Source organism: Macrosteles quadrilineatus, unplaced genomic scaffold (assembly GCF_028750875.1).
Source record: "Macrosteles quadrilineatus isolate MER2022 unplaced genomic scaffold, UCM_ALF_1.0 Scaffold_1__1_contigs__length_201487025, whole genome shotgun sequence".
NCBI lineage: Eukaryota > Metazoa > Arthropoda > Insecta > Hemiptera > Cicadellidae > Macrosteles > Macrosteles quadrilineatus.
In genome coordinates this window covers 102285638-102307725 of record NW_026542594.1, presented here as the reverse complement: position 1 = coordinate 102307725, position 22088 = coordinate 102285638, and the positions used below count along the sequence as shown (strand labels likewise).

At 33.3% G+C, this 22088-nt stretch overlaps 1 protein-coding gene across 1 annotated transcript in view; it reads left to right on the top strand.

Moving 5' to 3' along the window:
• The window catches only part of LOC129000478 (pre-rRNA 2'-O-ribose RNA methyltransferase FTSJ3), a 64896-nt gene extending 44557 nt beyond the window's left edge, over positions 1–20339 (top strand). Inside the window, exons 9-15 of the mRNA XM_054427469.1 lie at positions 4398–4525; positions 12337–12413; positions 15054–15298; positions 15796–16090; positions 16776–16963; positions 18433–18620; positions 20031–20339. Coding sequence (XP_054283444.1) covers positions 4398–4525; positions 12337–12413; positions 15054–15298; positions 15796–16090; positions 16776–16963; positions 18433–18620; positions 20031–20274 — 1365 coding nt within the window. The 3' untranslated portion in view covers positions 20275–20339. The remainder of the gene's footprint in view (positions 1–4397; positions 4526–12336; positions 12414–15053; positions 15299–15795; positions 16091–16775; positions 16964–18432; positions 18621–20030) is intronic.
• The last annotated feature ends 1749 nt before the right edge of the window (positions 20340–22088 follow it).

Below are 22088 nucleotides of genomic sequence, written 5' to 3'. Positions count from 1 at the left end.
CATTCAAACCGGCACAACCACCCCTCCCTGGGATTTAAGAGCTTAAATATTATATTTTTTATTTATATGTTAATCACTTATAATTGAAGAAACAAACACGTGAAACTATTATAGCCTAGAATCTTTTCATCCACTTTGGAAGCCCCGCCATTTTGTAAGTTACCATTGTTAGTCCCCATAGAATTCAACCAGTATATTTGTAATTCTTTTAAATCTTATATTGTAACTTACTAAACCTATTTATTTATTCGGTAATTCATCTATTATAAAATTAAAATTAACCTCAAAATTATACAAATAAATAAAACACAAGTTAGGAATGATCTTTATTAAGAAATAATTAAAAAGTTCAATATGGGCTAAGTAATATGGGTATGGGCAAAAAATAATAAATAGGCATATAGAGAGCTTTACTGTGTGTAGTAACCCTTGCTAATCCTTTTGGAAGGTCTGGAATCCCTAGTGTGCAAAAGCAGTAAGACCGGTTTTATAAGGTAAAAAGTGGGGTTTCCCATTTTGACCCTCCAAACAAAAATTTTGTGATTTCTTTCTGGGCCATATTGTGATAGAATAAAAAATTTACAATCAAATAGTATATCATTCAAATAGTAGTGCATTGTTGAACTTTCCTGGTTATCTGGTCCTTAGTTAGCTAGTCAAGCAGAAAATTTAAAATAAACTGTAAATTTAAAATTCCCATTTATTTATTTTTTATACTGAAAAAGCAGTAGATGTTTGAAGAAACTATTTATTTATTTGTAACTAGCAGAGGACCCGTCCTTCGTACGGGGTTGGCATATAAGTTTAAAATGGTTATCGCAGTTGTACTCAAGCTTTGCGTTTGCAATGGGGGAAGACATAGTATGATAAAATTTGCTTCTTTAAATTGACGGTATACCATGGTATTACACATCTACCATAGCCATAATGTTCTACCACTTCACCTTAACAATAAAGAAAAAAAAATTATTTAAATATTCGCAAAAAAATTACAAATTATTCATGACATTAAAAACATAAACATAACTGTAAACAATCCTACTTTGACAGTTCTCATTGCGTATCACAGTTTTATTAGTTTAAATTACCTGTTTACATAAATGCAAAAAACATTAAAGTGCTGCACCCTGTTGGTAAATCTTATAACTTTTTAATGCCTTTGCCAATCATAGAACCACCTTTTTAGTTGAAACAGCTGACTAAATTATTTAATTCCCTTTTAATAAGAATACTCATAAGGTTAACATGGCGAACTACAGAGCCACTGGGGCGGAGCCCGAAAGGATTTTTGAGATAAGAATGTGCCTATATGTTAATCGGGAATGTGAGCTATCATCATGCCAAATTTCAGCCCAATCTGTCCAGTGGTTTATGCGTGATTGAACTTCAAACAAACACACAAACTTTCACATTTATAATATTAGTAAGATTTTAATAGATAGTAAATAAACTGTTGTAGTTTGCTCGCCTATGGATAGATTTTGTTCAAATTTAGTAAATTTATTTATTTTACACGGTATTCTCAACATTAACAAATTAACAATTAACATTTCACTAAAAAAACAATTTTATAACCTTCCATGTCTACTCATTTAACCGAGCTATTTAAAAAGGTAATAAATTGGCCATGCTATCTTACTAATATTATAAATGTGAAAGTTTGTGTGTTTGTTTGTTTGTTTGAAGTTCAATCACGCATTAACTACTGAACGGGTTGAGCTGAAATTTGGCATGATGATAGCTCACATTCCCGATTATCATATAGGCATATTCTTATCTCAAAAATCCTTTCGGGCTCCGCCCCAGTGGCTCTGTAGTTCCCCATGTTATGAGTAATCACATTTAAAGGGAATTAAAGAATTTAGTCAGCTGTTTCAACTTAAAAGGTTGGTTCTATGATATGAAAAAGCATTAAAAAGTTATAAGATTTACCAACAGGGTGAAGCACTATTATTTTTATTGCATTTATGAAAACAGCTACTTTGAACTAAGCGGCAACAAAAAAAAAAAACTGTGATACACAATGAGAACTGTCAAAGTAGGATTGTTTACAATTATATGTTTTTAATTTCATAAATAATTTGTAATATTTTTCGAATTAATTTATTTTTCTCTATTGTTTAGGTGAAGTGGGTAGAACATTATGGCTAAACTGTGGCCTCCCCCATTGCAAACGTAAAGCTCGAGTATAACTGCAATAAGCATTTTATACTTATATGCCAACCCCGTACGAAGTACGGGTACTCTGCTAGTAGTAAATATGTTAGTGAAAATCCAGTTAGGCAACTGAAATTCCCCTAGTATGCAGGTTTGCTGCAATAGGGGTATTTTTGGATAAGACTAGCTTTTTAAGGTAAACAATTGTGTGTTTGGATATCCATGTGTATGGAGTAATACTTTTATGTAGCCAAGCTATTTAGTAGAATTCTTGCAGCCTTGTAGATATTAAATATGTATAACAGTCCAGCAAAAACAAATTGAAACACAGCGGATCTTTTCCACGTGTTCAATTTGTCGTGTTCTGGTGACGAGATAATATAGCTCGTTTAGTGGAAATACTAAAAGGTCTTACATCTAAACTCTACTTATGTGTTTTGATTTGACAAGTCCAATAATTAATGTGAGTTTTTTATGCATTATTGTTTAAAACTCTCATGCAACATTGATCTATCTAATTATATTACTAATTGCAATTTGTATTAAAGATACGTGTATTAAAGATTTAGGTGAGTCGGTGGCTCAGTTGGTAGCGTCACGGACTACGGGCCCAATGCAGCGATGTCGTGGGTTCGGATCCTGGTCACTGCAGTAAACATTTTATCATTAGTACAGTTCACCTTCTACTGTATCAACTCACTCACCCCTTGCTTCGCTGTATACTATCCACGCTCGCGCAGTTAGTCTATGTGGACAGGCAAATGCAAGGTTAAAAGAGGCCGCAAACCTCTTAACAAAAAAAAATATTATGGTAATTAGCTACTTAATGATTGCAACAGACTCATTTATTTATAAACTTGGTGTTTTTAAGTTGATTGACATTTTATAGAATAATGTTTTGGTTATTAGAGATAACAGTAAAAGTAAAGCTGTGTTTACATGAGGCCAGTAAGCAGGGTATCCTTAGGTTACTTAAAATACCCCCGCCGCAGCAAACCTGCAGACTAATCGAATTTCCATTTGCCTGACTGGATTTCCACTAAAGTGTCTCCTTAAAAATATCACATTTATTCCCTATTTAAATAACATTATTTTAACGAGTTAGGTTTGCTACAACAGGGAGGGTAAAAAGGTATTTTTTTTGTAAAATGTAATAGTTTTGTATGAAATGAATACATTTTCCAAATTTGATCAAAATATGTTCATAAACAAGCAAACTTCAACATTTTACAATATTCTCCGTAAGAATAACATGGGAATTTTAAATTTACAGATTTTTGAAATTTTCTCCGTAACCATTAGGCGCATAACAACTCTTCATACTAAATTATTTGTTTTTTTAAGCTCTACAAAATAGTTTGGAAAGAAATTGCTACATTTTAAGTTTTTAGGGTCAAAAATGGGAAAAACCAATTTTTACCCCTTAAAACCCCCCATAAACCCCTGTTCCCATAGTCCGATCATGCTGGTTCGCGAATTCGTTCGTATAAACGTAGGTTTACACGTTTGTACCAAATTTCATCAAAATCAGATGATTTTTGCTCGAGTTATCGCGCTAACGGACACATATATTAATAAATATATATAAATATATGAATTTGAACGGATGGTGTTTTTGGTCTCTAGGGACCTCAAAATGAAAAAGTAAATTGGTCCCAGGTCCAGGTCTTACCATGAGTACTATGGTAATAGCTTATTCCAATACAATTATTTATAATTATATACAATTATAATAATAATTATAATACAAATAATAAATATTCCCTATAGGGGAAATTCGCTAAAACACCAACTGAGGTGGGTATCGTGCTTGCCTATTGACCTCTTGTAAACACGAATTTAAATTCCATTTATCTGGCCAAGGAAAGTGTTGGTAGAAACTAAAATTTAAAAAATCATAAATAATGTTTTTTATTTCAATCTAGTTTGCCTTATGCTGAAAATCAGGTATTCGTAGTAAGTTTTTGATTATCGAGAAACAACTTCACATAATACTGATATTCAATGACACATAAATAATAAAATCTAATTATACTTTTTTATGAAATGGCGACCATACAAAGTAGGTATTTTAAGCCAAGTATGAATGGAGATGAGTGTAGGATGAGTGGCCCAATCTTGTAGTCTTTATTAATTAGATTAATTAATTAGATCTTTATTAATTCATAATAATGAAAATTGAGTGTAAAAACCAAGTTTGTATTGGAATTTATGATCACTGAACTAAAATCAATTTTCAGGATTTACAAAGAGTGACTGATCAAGAGCCTGAACTTCTTGCTGAATCTGAGCCTGAATCTGATTCTGAACCTCGCAAGAAGAAACAGCTTTATGACAAGGAGGCAACACACCTTGACAGTTCTGGAAAGTAAGGATCTTTAATGAGTCTTTAGTAGGCGGTTTGATGTGTGCGCTCGGTGCCCAAGTTTCAGAAATTCTTTTTTCAAACGCTTAGTACGCAATGAAAATGATCCAGAAGCGTAATAATTTTGATACCGTTGGAAAGAAGTGATTCTGAACTTTTATTTTCATATATAAACAAACCTCGTATCACTAACAGATCAATATAAATGCTATTATAATTTGAAAAATATTTTGCGCGCATAAAATTTTTGAGCCGCAAGTCAACAAAATCTCATAAAACACGTTATCTTGACAAAAATCGACAAGTCGTGATTTTGGCCATAATAGGATGTGGTTTGTACCATTGGAAAGAACTTAAGATGTTCTTTATTTTTGAATAGAGAACTTTGTCATACGATGTTAGGAAGTCTGAAAAATATTTATTTGAAATCAGCTGTTTTGACAGTTGGCCATTTTGCCCAAACCGCTGTCCAAACAGCGGTTTCTTAATCACGAATAAATATGTTGATAATTGACATGGAGTGATGAGAGTCATACCTATTTGAAGCTAAGAAAACGTTCTATCTCTATGTTTTGGGGCCTTTCAGTATTGAGATTCAGGTGACACATTAGGGTCAAGTGATCCAATGTGAGTTGCGTGACCATTTTTATTATTTTTTATAAAAAATAAAACATATTGAAAATGGTCAAGCAACCAAATTATTTATTTTTTTTTTTTTTTGATCACTTGATATGGATTGACCCATTAGTTGTAACTAGAAAAACGAGTTGTTTGCGTTCTGCTCGCCGGAATCTAAATTAGGTTTTCACTGCGGCTACATTATTATCTGTGCAAATGCAAATTTTCATCAGAGGTTAGTGTTTTAGTGTAAAAGCTTGGTAAGTATTATTATTTATGTCAAAATTTGTGTTATTGAAATGGTGATTGTTTAGAGGTTATGCCTATTAGCACAGAAAACATATTACTATAACCCAGAATGCCAACCGCGTGGTAAAAAGCATTAAGTGTTTTGAGAGAGCTTTGCCTGTCAATCGTAGGCAGCGCCACCAGCGTTGCTATGCTGAGTGCATGGCAACGCTGGTGGCGCTGACTACGATTGACAGGCAAAGCTCTCTCAAAACACTTAATGCTTTTTACCACGCGGTTGGCATTCTGGGTTATAGTAGTATGTTTTCTGTGCTATTAGGCTAGGCCTAAATCCTAGTCAAGCCTACAATCGTATGTGTGTCTCACGCCAGAATAATGCTTCTGGAACCTTTATTTATTTATATTTCTGTATTATATATATATATATATATATGTATATTTTCTTGTTCAGAAATATATTTCCTACAAATACATGTAATATTTATCATATTATATAAAGTACAAAAATTATATTTAACTTTGAGTAACTAATTTTTGTTTTAGGAAAAATTAAAATTTTGTTTTTCAAGTTATATAAAGTCATAAAAAAGTTATAACTTTGTACAATATGACATTATTCTGAATAAATGTATTGTTACCTTTAGTAATTATAACAGCCTTTGTATAAATTGTATACTTCTGATTATATTTTTATGTTTCAAATGTTCGGGGCAAATTTGTTGATTTTCCCCAAACTCCGTATTTCCCCCCGTAATTCTGGTAAAATAATTATTTGAAACAAATTAACACATTTCCACGTAGAGAAATAAATAGCCTATATTTCATATATATCTTAGATTGTCTGTAAAAAAATGTGTGTAAAAATGCTAGGCATCTGCTTTTGAAAATTATTTAAAAAATTTGAATTTTTTTTAATTTTTTCACATTTTCCAAAAAAAAACACCACCAGGGATTCCTGATATTTTATTTTATTCTAAATCTTCTTTCTTTTCTGAACAAAACAAGTATGAATATGACTAGGTTATCAACAGTACTTTAGGCACTGCGAACTGTTAAAAAAACCTCAAGCTGCAAAATGACCAAAATTGCCAGGGCACCGAGCATTTTAGCATAAATCAGTTCAGGGCAGTCCTAGGGTTATAAGTATAAGTAGTAGTATAAGTTAATAAGGGTTATAGGGTTATAAGTTTTATGTAATATCCCAGCAGTAGTGAACCTGCAGACTAAGCAAATTTCAGTTTGCCTAATTGGATTCATACTAAAATATTTGCAAAAACAATACATATTTATTTCTTATTTAAATAACATTAGATTTAATGAGTACTTAGGTATGCTATTGCTGCTATGGAGAAGGTAGCTGCTATGGAGTTATTTAATGCTTTTTGCCCAAATGTTAATAGTAAAGGGTAAAATAAATAAATTTTAAATATTTGATCAACATATAGCAAACTACAACAGTGTTAGTTTACTTAATTTCCATAAGAATGACATGGGTTTTTTTAAATGTGCAACATAACCAATAACCACACAAAAACGTTAATATACTAAATTATATGTTTTTTGAGCTCCTCAAAATGGTTTAAAGATAAGTTGGGAAATTTAGGGTTTTGAGTGTCAAAAATAAGAAAAGTTTTACAGCAGATGTAAAACAATGCTGCCAACCTCCTGAGATCAAGATATCTCAGCTGTGACTCCCTAAAACTACAATAAACACACTTTTTTCACTGATTGTTAAAAGTAACATAAACAGTTATTTTTTTATTAAAATTTATGTTCAAGCTTGTGACAAGCCTCCAATATTTTTTTTTTTTTTAATAAATATAGCTTAAGATCCGTCTACTAGTAGCCTTTACACATACCAAAATTCATTACTGTAGGCCCTCTTGCTAATAAGTTGTTATTGAAATAAGCTCCTACTGTAGGATAGATAAAGCCTAAAGTCAAATCCAATATGTAACAGTTATTATTTTATTTTTTTCAAAAAACAAGACTTTTTTTGGTTTTTTTTAAAGAAATATTTTTATTATGAAAACTTTGTACATAGATTATTCAATTTGGTATTAAATTAATGATAACGAGCTGTTGGCCCGTCCTACGTACGGGAATTGAGTAGTCAAATAAAATTGAAGTTATGGCAATATATTTCCATTTCTAATCCAAGCAAAGTTTAAGCGGTTAAACATTTATTGTTAACAAATATCTGCCAATATGAATTAAAACATGTAAACATTGATATTTTCCTATTCTTTCCACTTTTTGTGAACAGAAAAATAATTTGCATAGCCTTTCCTTTGAAGACTCGGGGACAGATCATCAATTTGTATACATAAGTGGTTGTAGAATCTTACTTATTTCCTATAATCAATGGCAAAATCACAGAATAATAAACTAACCTGATAATTCTATGAAATATTTTTATATTCAATCAGCTGTTAGTTACAAACTTAAAATTTTAAAGACTGTTCCAAAAAATTAAATTAGAACGTCTAGCATTTACCATGTATATTTAAATAGTCTGTCTTCCTCTTACCGAATAAATGAACGTCTCAATGAGTATAGCATTACACATAGTATAAATAAGTCAATCCTATGCATCTCATTATTATCCAAATGCTAAATTTGTGTCACACGCTTAATGTTTACAGCTGTTACGATAAGCAAATGGAATTATACCAAAAGCTGGTGTAGAATATTAGCGTCGGCTGCTAGACTTTATAAAATTTTAAACTTATTTTATAAGAAACTGAAACCCTAAACTAAAATTATGCCTTCGACAATCCCGAGTTCTCAAAATTATCTTTCTTTCAACACAAAAATCATGAAAATCTGTCAAGTGGTTGATTCAGAATCGTGAAATAAAAAAACCCCCGTCACGTTTTAATATGATGATGATAACGTAGGTTAATTGAAAAATATGCCTACAGCAGGGTATTATTCCTCAATAGTTTAAGGACAGTAGACAATAATTATGTTTATTTGGCGTGTCCTTAAACTTTTTACAGAAACTGTAATCTTTGCAGTCAGGCCAAAAGGGGTTAAGTCATTTTTTTGACATTTCAAGGTTTTTATCTCTTCTGTATCAAAAAAATGCGCCCTTTTCAATGGTACCAACGGTTTAAGTCAGAAAAATTTGCTTTTAGAGATATTCCACTAGATATTAAGGAGCTAAGTACGAGTGTCATGATAAAAAAGGAATAAGTCAGCTTAACCCCTATTTACCAAACAGTAATTGTGATCCAAAAGTGTTAAGATGACATAGCTCTTTAGAGTCAAACAAAAATAAGGTACCTACAACAGATTTAAGTCTGACTTAAATCCTTTTGATCAAACTAAACAACATAAGGTCTGGATAAGTCAGACTTTGAAGTAGTTAAATAACAAAGGTATTGGGTTAAGCCTGGTTGAACTCCTTTTGAGGATTATCTTAATCAACATGATGGTACATAGTGATTACTAAGATTAAACATACAATTTCAATACCGGAACCAGGTTAGCTAGGCTTCTTCATTTTTACTCCTTGTAAAGTAACAGCTGGTAAATTAAAAAAACAGAAACAATAATCCCACCCACATGACTGGGCAACATTAATAAGGTGCACAAATAAGAAGTTCAAAGTAGTTGAAATGAATCAAGAAAATTTTTTGGACTTTTCTGGACTTCTCAGTAAAACCGGACCACTAGTTCTGAAAAAGATTGACGCATCTGGTAACAGGTTCTACTGGAGACCATGCTGTTGGTTCAAATATTCAAGCTCTTTTGGAGAAGTACTGTTCAAAACATCATTGGATGAAAATGAAGTATTCCAAACTTTTTCTATAAAGCGGCGAACCAGACGAGACACAGCCTCGTTTTCTTTGCCAGAACTGAAGAAGTCATATGCTGGCCCTCTTCCTATAGCACCAGCAAAGAAGAGAGATCTGATATCGTTATTGAATGTGGTTCCAACAGTGTTCCATGAATTTTACAAAACCTGAAGACATCAAGCATTCCGGATGAAGATCCTGACCTAAGTGAAATCGACCCAGATGAGGACTAGAAGCTGGACTAGAAAATGATGTATTTCAAGTTTTGTTAATTTTTATCTCAATGGCTAATTAATAAATATTTAGTTTAACAAATAAGGCCAACTTAATTTAAAATTTGATTTTTTATCAATCACTGAATTTAAATAGGCCTAAATGCAATTTTACTTCATAATGTATGATGTAGTTTCCATTAAATAAAGTTTTAAAATTATCAATTGAAATTTTTTTTATATCCAACATAAAAAACGAACTTGTAACAAAAGTTCTTTACATTTTTTTTAAATAGCGTTAAACAGATGGTATGAATTGTAAAAATGTACTTACTCTAAAATAAGAGTTAAGTCATCTAGAATTAGATCAAAAAGACTTATGTCATGATACAAAAGAGTTAAGTCAAAGATCAAAAGGGGATAACTACAATTAATTATTATAAAAACCAAAAATGTGAAACGACAAGTTTAGAAGAATATTTTTCAGATGAATATTGACATAATATAAGTTTATGATTACATTCATATTTTAATAATTAATTATAATAACGCTTTGAAAGTGCGTTATTTTTTCTAGGCCTAACCCTGAAAACTAGCCACCATCTGACTTACTCCCGTTTGGCCTAACTGCAAAGGTATATTAACAAAGACTTATGGATGGATTCCTGGACCAACCGATTTGATGTGGGTTTGAAAATGAGTCTTTGAGTCTTTTTTATACATATTTCATTCTATAAGTTTTCATTTTTCTTCTTCAGTTTGCAAATTTCATCGATTACAGTTCACAATTTTCTTGTTCAGCAACTCACAGAGAAGTCTCAACCCTAACTTTCTCAAATGTTAGCTGGTTGTTTTTTTCATAAATTTCAATAATACTAGTTTCTAGAACATTATTTGAGTTTTCAATCTCTGGATTATGATAGAAAATCTCCTCTTCACATTTGGCACAGTGCTTGTCAGCTTCCTTGACTACATTTTCTAATGAAGGTTTCATTAGCTCGGGCATTTTTGCTGTTTTGTGTTGTCATAGTTAAAAATATTATTCTCACTGAAACATTTGTAGAAAACACTAAAAAACAAGATCAACTTTTGAAAAATGATAAGATATTTACAAGAAATGTTGATTTATATCGAACGCCTATGTGCAGCTTGAATATTTCCATAATCTTTGAGTCGACTCTTTTAAAGTCATCGGAAATTATGACTGTTATTTGTTTTAAAATAACATCTGTAATACTTCGCAATTGCTCGAATCCGAGCAACAGGTACACTAGTTTTAATAAATATCAAAAGCAAAACAAGAAATGCAATAACAAACTGAAGCATAGGACTACTATATAAAATTTACCAACGATGCAATTGTGAAAAACAAGTAAGCCCAGCTCTTACTTAACAGTTATTAAACTTGAGGAGGAAAAGTCTAGATTTGGAGGAATACTGTTTCCCAAACGATGTAGTCTTGGTAGTGTGCTGTTGTAAGCATACCCTGTAGAGTGATGTCCTCTCTCAAATAGGTCCTGGGATCGGGACGGTCTGGAGCAGCGAAATTTGATTCTGCTCAGCAGCTCAGGAGTGTCAAATTCTGCATTGAGAATCTTCCTCAGTAAAACCAGGTCAGCAATACGTTATCGAGAACTCAAGTGGATTAGCCGAAGCTGCTGTTGAGATCCTCAATGGGTACATCCCTGAATGGGTATCCCAGACGAAGTCCCATGATTCTCAAAAAACGGAGCTGCACTCTTTCGATGTCTAGTGAAAGACCAACTGGATATGGGGGCCATAAAGGAGAACAATATTCCAACAAGAGTCACTCTAGCTGAATGAATAACGTCCTTAATGCCCACAGAGAGAAGCCATCTCTGAATACTCTCAGAAATGAAACCAAGGGCTGAGTTCGCTTTCCTTTTTATCCTGTTAACTTGATCATTAGGGTTGAGAGATTATGTGAATGATACTCCGAGGTCGTTGACAGAGGTGGATCTATCAAGTGCGTTCCCATTTATTGAATAGTAAAGAAATAAGAGGTTGTTGATGTTGAGGTCCTGTTGAATGAAACCACTGTGCACTTGAATTCATTCAGAAGCATTCCATTTCGCATACACCACATTGAAATTTGATTGATGTCCTGCTGGAGGCACTGACAATCTTGCGATGATTTCACCTCTCTGTATACTCTGTATACGCAAATAACAATAGATTCAAATCTTTGACAACATCTGCCATATCATTAATGAATATTGAAAATAAAATTGGTCCCAGTATCGATCCTTGAGGTCCACCAGAAGAAGGTTCAAACTCACAAAATTTAGCTCCAGCAAATTTCACAGTTAAAAAGCGATTCTGCAAATAGTCCTCAAACCATGCGAGTAGTAATCCAGTGATTCCCAGTCCACCAAGCTTTGCCACGAGATAAGTGTGACTTACACGGTCGAAATACTTGGATAGATCCAAATAGACAGAACCGACTTGATGGTTACGAGGCTTGCATAATGTCATCCTGGTACAGAACCATATTAGTCGAGGCGGATCGCCCTTTCTTGAAGCCGGCAGGACACTATGACACTGTCCAAAGAGAAAGAGAGTATAAATTAATATATTATATATAATTTATCCAAAGGTTTATTCCATTGTCTGTGCTTATACTGTTTTTACTTAAATTAATCTTTCAATAAGATAAGTTTGACTTATTTAGCAAAGGAAAATGGTTAAAGGAAGTATAATTTACTTAATCAATGTTCTCAATATCAGTTTATGTTAGAGAACCATTGTTTGCTTTTTCTGTTAAGGCTATTTATAGATTTTTTTTTAGTTCATAGATTCGTGACTTGCCATTATGAGTTAGTACAACTAAAATGTATGTAATGACTTAAGCTTAAAAAACTTGAGTTGTAAAAGTAAGTATTAAATAGAATGACACTTGAATGTGTTTCAGGTTTTACAAGTCAACAGACAGTGATCCTGAAATGTCGTCTGATGAGAGCGGTTTTGACAGTGATGCTGAGAGTTTAGGTAAACTGAAGTTTAGAAAATCTCCATGATGAAAAAATTATTTTTACTGCTTTACATTACATTATGACGATATGTTTTGGTAAAGTACACAGTAAGAAAATGAGTTAATGATATGTTGAGAAAAGCATGTTAATTACAAAATGATATTGTTTCAAAAAAACTTATTTCAATTTTAACCAGTTAGTTTTTTGTCTTTTTCCCTTGTAAAACATTATAACCTGATTATGCACATTATACAACATTATACACATTGCAGGAAAAAATAATAAATAGACCTACAAATTCCAATTTATTAAAAGTTTTATTAAAAGTAATGTATAAATAAAAAACTTTTTAAGACAAAACGTTTTTAAACGCACTAAAAAGTAGAAGATAATTTAGAAATATGTGGAGAGTATAAATACTTAAAGATTTAAAACGAAAAACGTGGGGTGCATGCAATAGATCATTTACACCTACCTTCACCTATTGAACTAATGTATTATGATCAATTGCATGCACCCCACGTTTTTCGTTTTAAATCTCACAAGTATTTATACTCTCCACATATTTCTAAATTATCTTCTACTTTTTAGTGCGTTTAAAAACGTTTTGTCTTAAAAAAATTTTTATTTATATATTATTTTCTACTTTTTAGTTTTTAATGTGTGAGGATGTTAAATCTATTTCAAGCATCTATATCAGATTAAGACAGATGCATATGGGAAACCTAAGGTTTATTTGAGTTTCTTTTCATATAATTATATGTATTAGATTGAATGTATGGCCTACCTACTAACTATAAATATATCAATCTATTTAATTTATTGTCTACTTTATAGAATAATAAATAAATAACAATTGACTTTATTAACAAACACAATTATATCTGCAATCAGATTTTTTATCTTTATTTTGAAATGTTTGTATACAGAATCTATTGGGAGCAAAACCTGTACCTCTTAAGCGGCCCACACACTAGCGCGCATGTGCCTTGCGTGGCTCGTGGTGAGGTGACCGAGCGGCTCGAGGCACATGTGCGATTCAATTGGTAACCACACACTAAAGACACATGCGCGCGCACCACCGTCTTTGACGATTCAAATAGTGGGCTATAACAGCAAATTCAATATATATAACATGTTATATTGAAATCATTCACATAAACTCCTTTGTATCGCCCCCATGTAATTTTTACCTACTATTTGTTTTTTGTTTTTGATTTTTTTAACAAGGAAATTTTTTTAAAGTTGCAAGCAAAGTCACTAAAGAATCAAATTTGCCTTCAAAAAAATACACCAGACGTGATTATACTAATTGATAGGGTGAGTTATTAGTTGTATGTACTGTATTATGGTTTTTGTGTTTACAATAAGCCTATGGGCCTAATAGAGTGAGAAATATGGTATTAAAGAATATTAGGGGATGTATTATTTAATATAAGGGTCGTATTTAGAGTATTAGGATAATAGACATAGATTTAATTAGTTTAATTAGTTCTAATTAATTGGTTCACATCGATATGAAGGTCTCAAAGAGTTGATTTCAGTCTCCACAAACGTATCGCCACTGTCAGGAAACACCCTCTTGCATTTTGTTATTAATAACTCCTTAATTTCTTTTCTAATTTATTTGTTTGAAAAGTTTACACTTTTCACGTCCCAATAACACGTTTGTGATCTATAAAAGCTCTATAAACTCAGACCAAAACTTTCTTATGTCATTACAGGACATCTTAACCAGACAACAAAGAAGTTCATAACCTAAAAACAAGGACAAATAAAATACAACACGTGGGGCAGTTAATGTTACACTGTGCCACGCAGGCGCAGACCTTGTATTTTCCGATTTACAGTATATGCAGCTATAGTTAGTACTGCTAGCTCGCGAACATGTGCCTGGTTACACACAGACTGGCGCGCATCATAACAAGCTCGCGCACTTGTGACGATGCTTGAAGGTCCGGCGGCAGGCACCAGGCACCTCGCATGCGCGTCGCGAGCATGGGCACATTTATCCACACATTGAGGCGCATGCGCGTCGAGCTGTTTGCGCGTCACATGTGCGCGCACAAGCGCCCCAGTGTGTGGGCCGCTTTAGCCTCTGCTCTTTGAACTGTCAAATTTAAGTATTTACAGCTGACTTAAACTAATTGATATATTTACATGCTTTCAAAATGTAAACATGAACATTTTGGAAGCCCATGGGGCGTAGCCCAAGGGAAATATGAAAATTAAATTATATAATATTGCATTGTCATCCATTTGTGAGCTATGTTTCAAATTTCAAGTCTCTTGCTCATCGGGAACTTCGTTTGAAATTGATATCAAAATTTGTAAGAAAGCGAGCTAATAAAAACAAGCCCATGGGGCGTAGCCCAAGGGAAATATGAAAATTAAGTGTTATAATATTGCACTGTCTTCCATTTATGAGCTATGTTTCAAATTTCAAGTCTCTAGCTTATCGGGAAGTATCAAAATTTGCAAGAAAGCGAGTTAATGAAAATTAAATGATATAATATTGCATTGTCTTCCATTTGTGAGCTATGTTTCAAGTCTCTAGCTCATCGGTAAGTTAGTATAAAATTGATTGCAAAATTTGTACCGGATAAGAAAGCGAGCTAATAAAAACGTTTTAATAATGTTGGCTTTCATTTTGCAGGTTTTGAAACTGACAGTGATGATGACAGCAAAATAAAAAAAAGGAAAATTGATGTGAAAAATGATAAGAAAAATGTTAAGAGAGTAAAATTTGCTGAAAATGTTGAAACAACTAATAAAAAATGTGGTAAAACTATAAATGGTGTTGAAAAGGATGATGAGGTGGAGTATCCCCTTATAACAGACCTGGACCACAGAGACAAGGTGCAGAAGAAAATATCCAAGGCAGAAATGTGGTTTGAAAAGGTATGCTAATCTTGTAACATTTTATTGTTATTAATCATCAAAATGACTATTAGTTAGTTGTCTTTAGTAGTTGTATGACCTCGGGATGGTTAACGCCTCCAAACGTCTTAATGTCTGGAGAGGAGGGTAGTGATACAGTAACTCCAGTGATTCCTGGGCAACTGTGGCATCTTTTGCAGACTTGTACCTTAAGCCACCACTCTATTGAAACATGCACAATCTCGGCCACCCTACCCCAGTGTGAGTCTCATTGAACATCCTGACTGTCATCCGTCATGAGAACGGCTGCAATGTATTACAGGTGACTTTTTAATCTTAAATCAAGGAACTTGAACTTCCTCTCTATCTGGATTCGATTCTCACATAAAAACAAATAGTTGATTTTGTAAGTAAATTTAGCGTACCCTGACTTCTAATTAGCGTAATTGTTTACTAATCACCTTGTGACTGTATTTGTTACTTTTACTATCCCTAATTTTCACAATTTCTTTTTATAGGATGTATTTAAGAACTTGGATACAGAAGCTGATGAGGATTATGAATTGGATCTGATGGTAGACAGTGTAAAAAAGAAAGGGGGTGTGATTTTAGGAGAAAATGAAGGAGAAAAGCCAATTGAAATCCGCAATAGCCGGTTAAAAAATGGGAAACTACAGGAAGATGAACAAGATAGCACTACTGACAGCGATAGTGATTCCGATTATGACGTTGTTAAAGAATCTGTCAAAAATAGGAAAAAGAAAAAGTCTGAAGACAACAAAGCTGGTTTTGAAACAGTTCCAGCTCCTAAATGTAAGCAGACTAATCTAACATATGAACTCAATTAAGATTAATAGTAAAGCTATCTATAGAGGAGATTCTTGTTTTTTTTTTATTCCTAACATTTTCAAAACATGATCACGATGTGTAATTTTATCGATGTGATTTATTCCTTGATTATTTCTACTAGTCATAGTCATAGTCAAACATCTTTATTCATAAACCATGTACAATGTACATTGGTGGTACAGTGAATAAGTGAATACTGTCTAGTTAGTGTCTATAATTATTAATTACATAAAATAAAAATACAGACTATACAAGAAATAAAAATTTAAACATAAACAAATCCCACTGAAGATATAATTTCTATTTCTGGGAGGTGGAAAACTCACCTAAAGAATATAATACTAAATTTAAATATACTCTTTTAGAATTTTGATAGATCCTATTTTTATGAATTCAGGGAAAAAATTTACAAAAAGGTTACCGTTACCAGCGTATGAGGGGGTTTTTTTTTTATTTGTGAGGCTGGACAAACTCTCTTCCTTTCTGAAATTTTAAGTATGCAATGAATTTATTATTTCCTCTGATTAATTGTTTTGTAGTTTTTCTATTTCAAGTTTTACAATTGGAAAACTATAGAGAATGATCCTAGTTTACTCTCTTAATTTTATGTCTAGTATTTTGTCATTATTGTCACCTGTTTATTGTTTAGTGAGCAAGAAACACAAATTAACAGAAGAAGGCTTGGCTCTGGGGGCAATGTTGGTTTCTTCCAAAAGAACACGTAGGGACTTGTTGGATTCTGGCTGGAACCGTTTTGCTTTTAATGACGAGCATCTGCCGGACTGGTTTGCTGAAGATGAGAAAAAGCACATGAGAAAGGAAGCTCCTGTGCCAAAGGTATTGTGTGTGGCTTAAGTTGTGTTTGAGGACTAAAGGTCCAGACTGTGCATTGTGACACAAGTTGCCCGAAAAGCCGCAGGCAAAATCAAGTCCTATCAAAAGACTTCATACATACCTATGTCATCAATTTATTTCGTTACAGTTTGCTGTAAATTTTACTGTAAAATAACTATATTTACATTCATGAAACTAGACTTCAACTATCTAGTTTACCTCTTTTAGTGGCAAATTTGGATTTACTTTAAATCAACAGTTTTTAGATCAAATTGTTCAGTTTTGTTTAGCTATGGATAATATACTATACAAGTTATTATCTCACTGTTTTGACCATTTCTTTGGAGAAAATGGGGAAAGCAGCAACATTCTCATTATAACCTGTCTAGGTCTCACCACTTCTCGCACTCCATTGGTCCAAATCCCACAGCTTAGAATATGGTGGTGGTAAATTTAAGCAATTTAGAATATGGAAACATTTACTACTTATAACAATAGTTATTTGTGCAACTAGTGAGAAATGTGAGCAATTGACTCACTCAAGAGAAATCCTTACTCACGAGTTGTAGGCGAGTGAGGAATGGTTTGTCGAGTGAGGCAATTGTACTTTGAACTCGAGTTGCACATTATACTTTTCCTACAGTTACCATAAAACAAATAAATTTGCGAAGAAACATAACCTATTTTTACACAAAAGTGAACTTTTAATATAACATTTAATGTGAAGTGACAAATACAACAGTACAACAGCTGACCAGCTGATTTACAGCCAGTGCTGCCAACGTATTTCGCGCGCATACGACGTTGCCTGCAGGTTACGCGCTCACTATTTCGTGCCTTCACGTTGCAAATCTGGAGTGAGACAAAGTAATTAGAGTGAGACAATGTTAACATTGTCTCACTGATGAGCGAATTGGCCACTTTGCTTTCTCAAATCAGTGAGAGAACATGTACATTGTTAGGTTACTGTAGGAAAAATTATTATAATAAGGAAGAACAATGTACAATATGTATAACTATCTCATTAGAAGAGTTTTAGGCAGTTTATTAATTGTGTTTTGAATGTTAAGTTTTATTACACTTAACATTCAAAACACAATTACCATTATATTTTACTCCTCCGAGTCAGTCTTCTACCTATTGTGGATTCCATGACATTCTTCTGAAAAAGGAGGCCACGCTGGGGTGAAATATCAACTTAAATGTGTTGTTAACTATTGTGTAGTATTAAACTGCTTTGATTTTTCTGATGTTAGTTTGTTGCGTTTCTGGTCATTCAATTTTTCCAAAGTATATTTGTAAGCTTTCCCCAAAACTTTGAAGTAATATAAGTATTACTTTGTCAGGATTTTCTCTACTCATTTTCATATCTAGCTGTTGGACGCAAATTTTAGAAGAATTAGTACTAACTACAAACAAAACGTTTAAACTCATTGTTTTTTCATGTTATAAAAACAAATTATACTCCTTAGGAACTTGTTGATGACTATAAGAAGAGAATTCGAGAATTGAATGTAAGGCCAATCAAAAAAGTAGTAGAAGCTAAAGCTAGAAAGAAGAAGAGGGCAATTCGAAGAATGGAGAAAGCAAAGAAGAAACTGGAAGGAATAATGGATCGGCCAGATATCACAGAACAGGAAAAGAGACAGCAAATAAAACAGTAAGGATCATTTAATGTCTAACACTGAACACCTTAATTATGATTCTTACTGATATTACAGTTAATGCTCTCGTATAAGCATAGACGAAATCTTAAATAGGGTAATATATAAATTAAGACCATTTGTACTAAGTTTTTTTGAATCCAACAATTTTTATTTTATTAAGTAGCTAAAGTTAAATTATTCAAAGGGTATATTCATTACCAGGGTCCAAAATGACTCTTTTCAAAATAAGATTTGAAATGGTAGAAAAAGGAGGATAGCAGCTAGCTTACCTTGAAAGTGTGGGTAGGCCATAGAACAAGTAGAAAAATATTTTTCACACAATATTTCGTCCCCTAAGGGACTTTGTCAAGTGTAGAGAGAGTTTATAAATTACCTCTTTTCAAAATAAGCTATTGCTTAATCTTAATGATCAAGGCAACTGGACAACCACACATTTGGCTCTTGACTAAATTATGTCTATTTTGTAATCGTGTTATTTTTTTTTCTCAAAAGTTACTGTGTGAACAAATGTACATTAATATCCTGTTGTATTTTGTTGCTGTCTAAATTAATAGTCTGTAAAATAACAAAAATATAAATTCCCAAACTATTTTTAGTAGGCTACTAAAAATGGATAATTCCTTATCACAAATAAGACTGCCCTTAATTCTTTGATTTTATTGTTAAATCTCCCAAGGATTACTCTAAAAACTGATTGAGGGAGTGACTTACTGAAATAATTCAGGTTTTGGCTCATGCCTTCAAGCTTCATAATAACCAAATAGTGTCATTTAAGTGGGTTCTACCCAGCAGCCTGAATTTCAATTCAAGATGGTGGATTATATGGATTGAAATATAGTTTGGGATTGAACATGCCTCTATTGTAAAAGCTCTCCTCAACATTCTAAAACTAATTTGTTTTCAAGTTTCGGTTGACGTGCTTGGACCACGAGTCCACCCCTCTCACAATACAATAGATTACATGACAATACAATTTGTGTTCAATGATTGTGTGCTTTTTGTGCATATTAGAGCTTGCAAAAAATGGGAAAAATTAATTTTTAACTATTACTTAGAAGTTAAAATCACATGTAAAAAGACTTATTTAGGGATTTTCAAAATTATTTTGTAAATACTAAAAGAAACAATTACGAAGCTTCAGTCCATTCGGTGAATAGTTTGGATCTTTGTTAATATTAATTTACAGTTTATCTCAACTCTATACACTTTAATAATGCCACGAGGTTCTTTTTTGTAGGGCCATGTTTACGCGGTAACTAGCCGGCGGGTGGAACCCTCTTAAGGGATCCCTCTTGTGTTCTCCTTACAACCCACCATATCATGCAAGACTGTTAACCTACCCTATGGCAGCATTGACAGTTTGGACCTTAAATACTCGATATTTAATTTTGTTTAATGTTTAGGCTATACAAGAAAGCAAAAGCCCCACCCAAGAAGGAGGTGACCTATGTTGTGTCCAAGAAGCACTTGGCTGCAAAGAAGGCGAGGCGTCCTGCAGGGGTCAAGGGACCTTATAAAGTAGTAGACCCTAGGATGAAGAAGGACATCCGAGCACAAAAGAGGGTTCAGACGAAAAAAGCAGGATCCAGCAAGAAGAAAGGAGCTCCTAGAAGGCCACAAAAGAAAACAAGAAAATCTAAAAAATAGGCTGTGTAAAAAATGTTTATATTCTACTCATTTTAAATAAAGTTTAACACAAAACAAATCCATAATTTTTGTCAATTAATTATAGGCAATCCTAGTAGTATATCAGACCTTCGAGTAATTTGAGATTCTCGGTAGGCCCAACAACCTCGGTTAATCGAGAGTATACTGTACTATTTGGAGTATACTGTGAGTGGCTCAGGCCTGGAGTTCTCACTCTTGTTCCTCTGTACTGTTATACAATGAATCTATCCATCTATCTATCTATGTATTATCTATTATTTATGTATATCTAATATATAAAATTCTCGTGTCACAGTGTTTGTCTGCAAACTCCTCCGGAACGACTTCACCGATCGTTATGAAATTTGGTGTGTAAATTCTGTAGGTATGCGAATAGAAAGTAAACTATTTCCCGTTTCGAAATTCTTAAAAGGGCTCCGCCCCAGTGGCTCTGGAGTTTCCCATGTTAACCTTATGAGAAATGGAATTAATGAATCTTAACAGCTGTTTCAATTAAACAAGTTGGTTCTGTTCTATGATGTTCAATAGCATTAAAGTTACAAGGATTACCAACAGGGTGCAGCACTATTATTTCTTTTACATTTATGACAACAGCTAATTTGCAACCAAAAGGTGAGTGAGCGTAGCGAACAAACTTCAACCTGGAGGCGAGTGAGCGTAGCGAACGAGCTAACCTGAAGGCAAGTGAGCGCAGCGAACTAGCTCCAACCTAAAGGTGAGTGAGCGTAGCGAACGAGCTCCAACCCAAAGGTGAGTGAGCGTAGCGAACGAACTTCAACCTGGAGGCGAGTTAGCGTAGCGAACGAGCTAACCTGAAGGCAAGTGAGCGCAGCGAACGAGCTCCAACCTAAAGGTGAGTGAGCGTAGCGAACGAGCTCCAATCCAAAGGTGAGTGAGCGTAGCGAACGAACTTCAACCAGGACGTGATTGAGCGATGCGAACGAGATCATCTTGAAAATTAAACGTAACGGTACTTTCTTTCCATCGGTCTGTCTTAGGGGAAACCTATAACTTAGGCGATACGAAGTTCGCCGGGTCAGCTAGTATATCTATATATTAGGCAAGCATGTTTCTTTAAAACCTTTTTTCTCAGCTTGTGTGCATCGCAGGGAAAATCTACGCATACTGTTGGAAGGATACTTTCCTGTAGATGTGCAGAATCCCTTTATAAATTAAAATATGCTCAAAAATAAACACAATAAATGATTTTGAAATTTAAAAAAATTAACATAAGCTTTATGGGTTGCTTTATGGGGGTGATGAAATAACAACAAAATATAAACGGAAAATCTAAACAAATGTAAAAAATTCCAATCGTATGTTTTATTTACAGTGTGGGGTGAAAAATAGAGAAGTCTGTACACTAGATATTTTTGCTCAAGTTTTCGACCACTAGACGACCTCTAGTTATATTGTCCATATATACACATATATATGTTTTCATAAAAGTCAAGTGATTTTAAAAGAATATGACTACATCCAAGAAACCTTAATAAAACTTTCATCGAAGGATTTGCATTATTCACATTTAAGGGAAACAAAAAACCATCTGAACAACATTAGGCCTTTCAATTCTGCATTTTTTCAGGTAAATATAACCATTGAATATACACGTATACAATTGAGTACCTATACATGTATACTCAATGATATGACTTACGTTATAACAGTAACTAGCCAAATTATTGCCAATTGAAGAAAATACAATTGCGATAGAGAGGTTGTGCAGAAAATCAGGCAGTTCTTATGTAAACAAAATGTTATCGCTATAAAAAAATTACTGAAATTTGTAA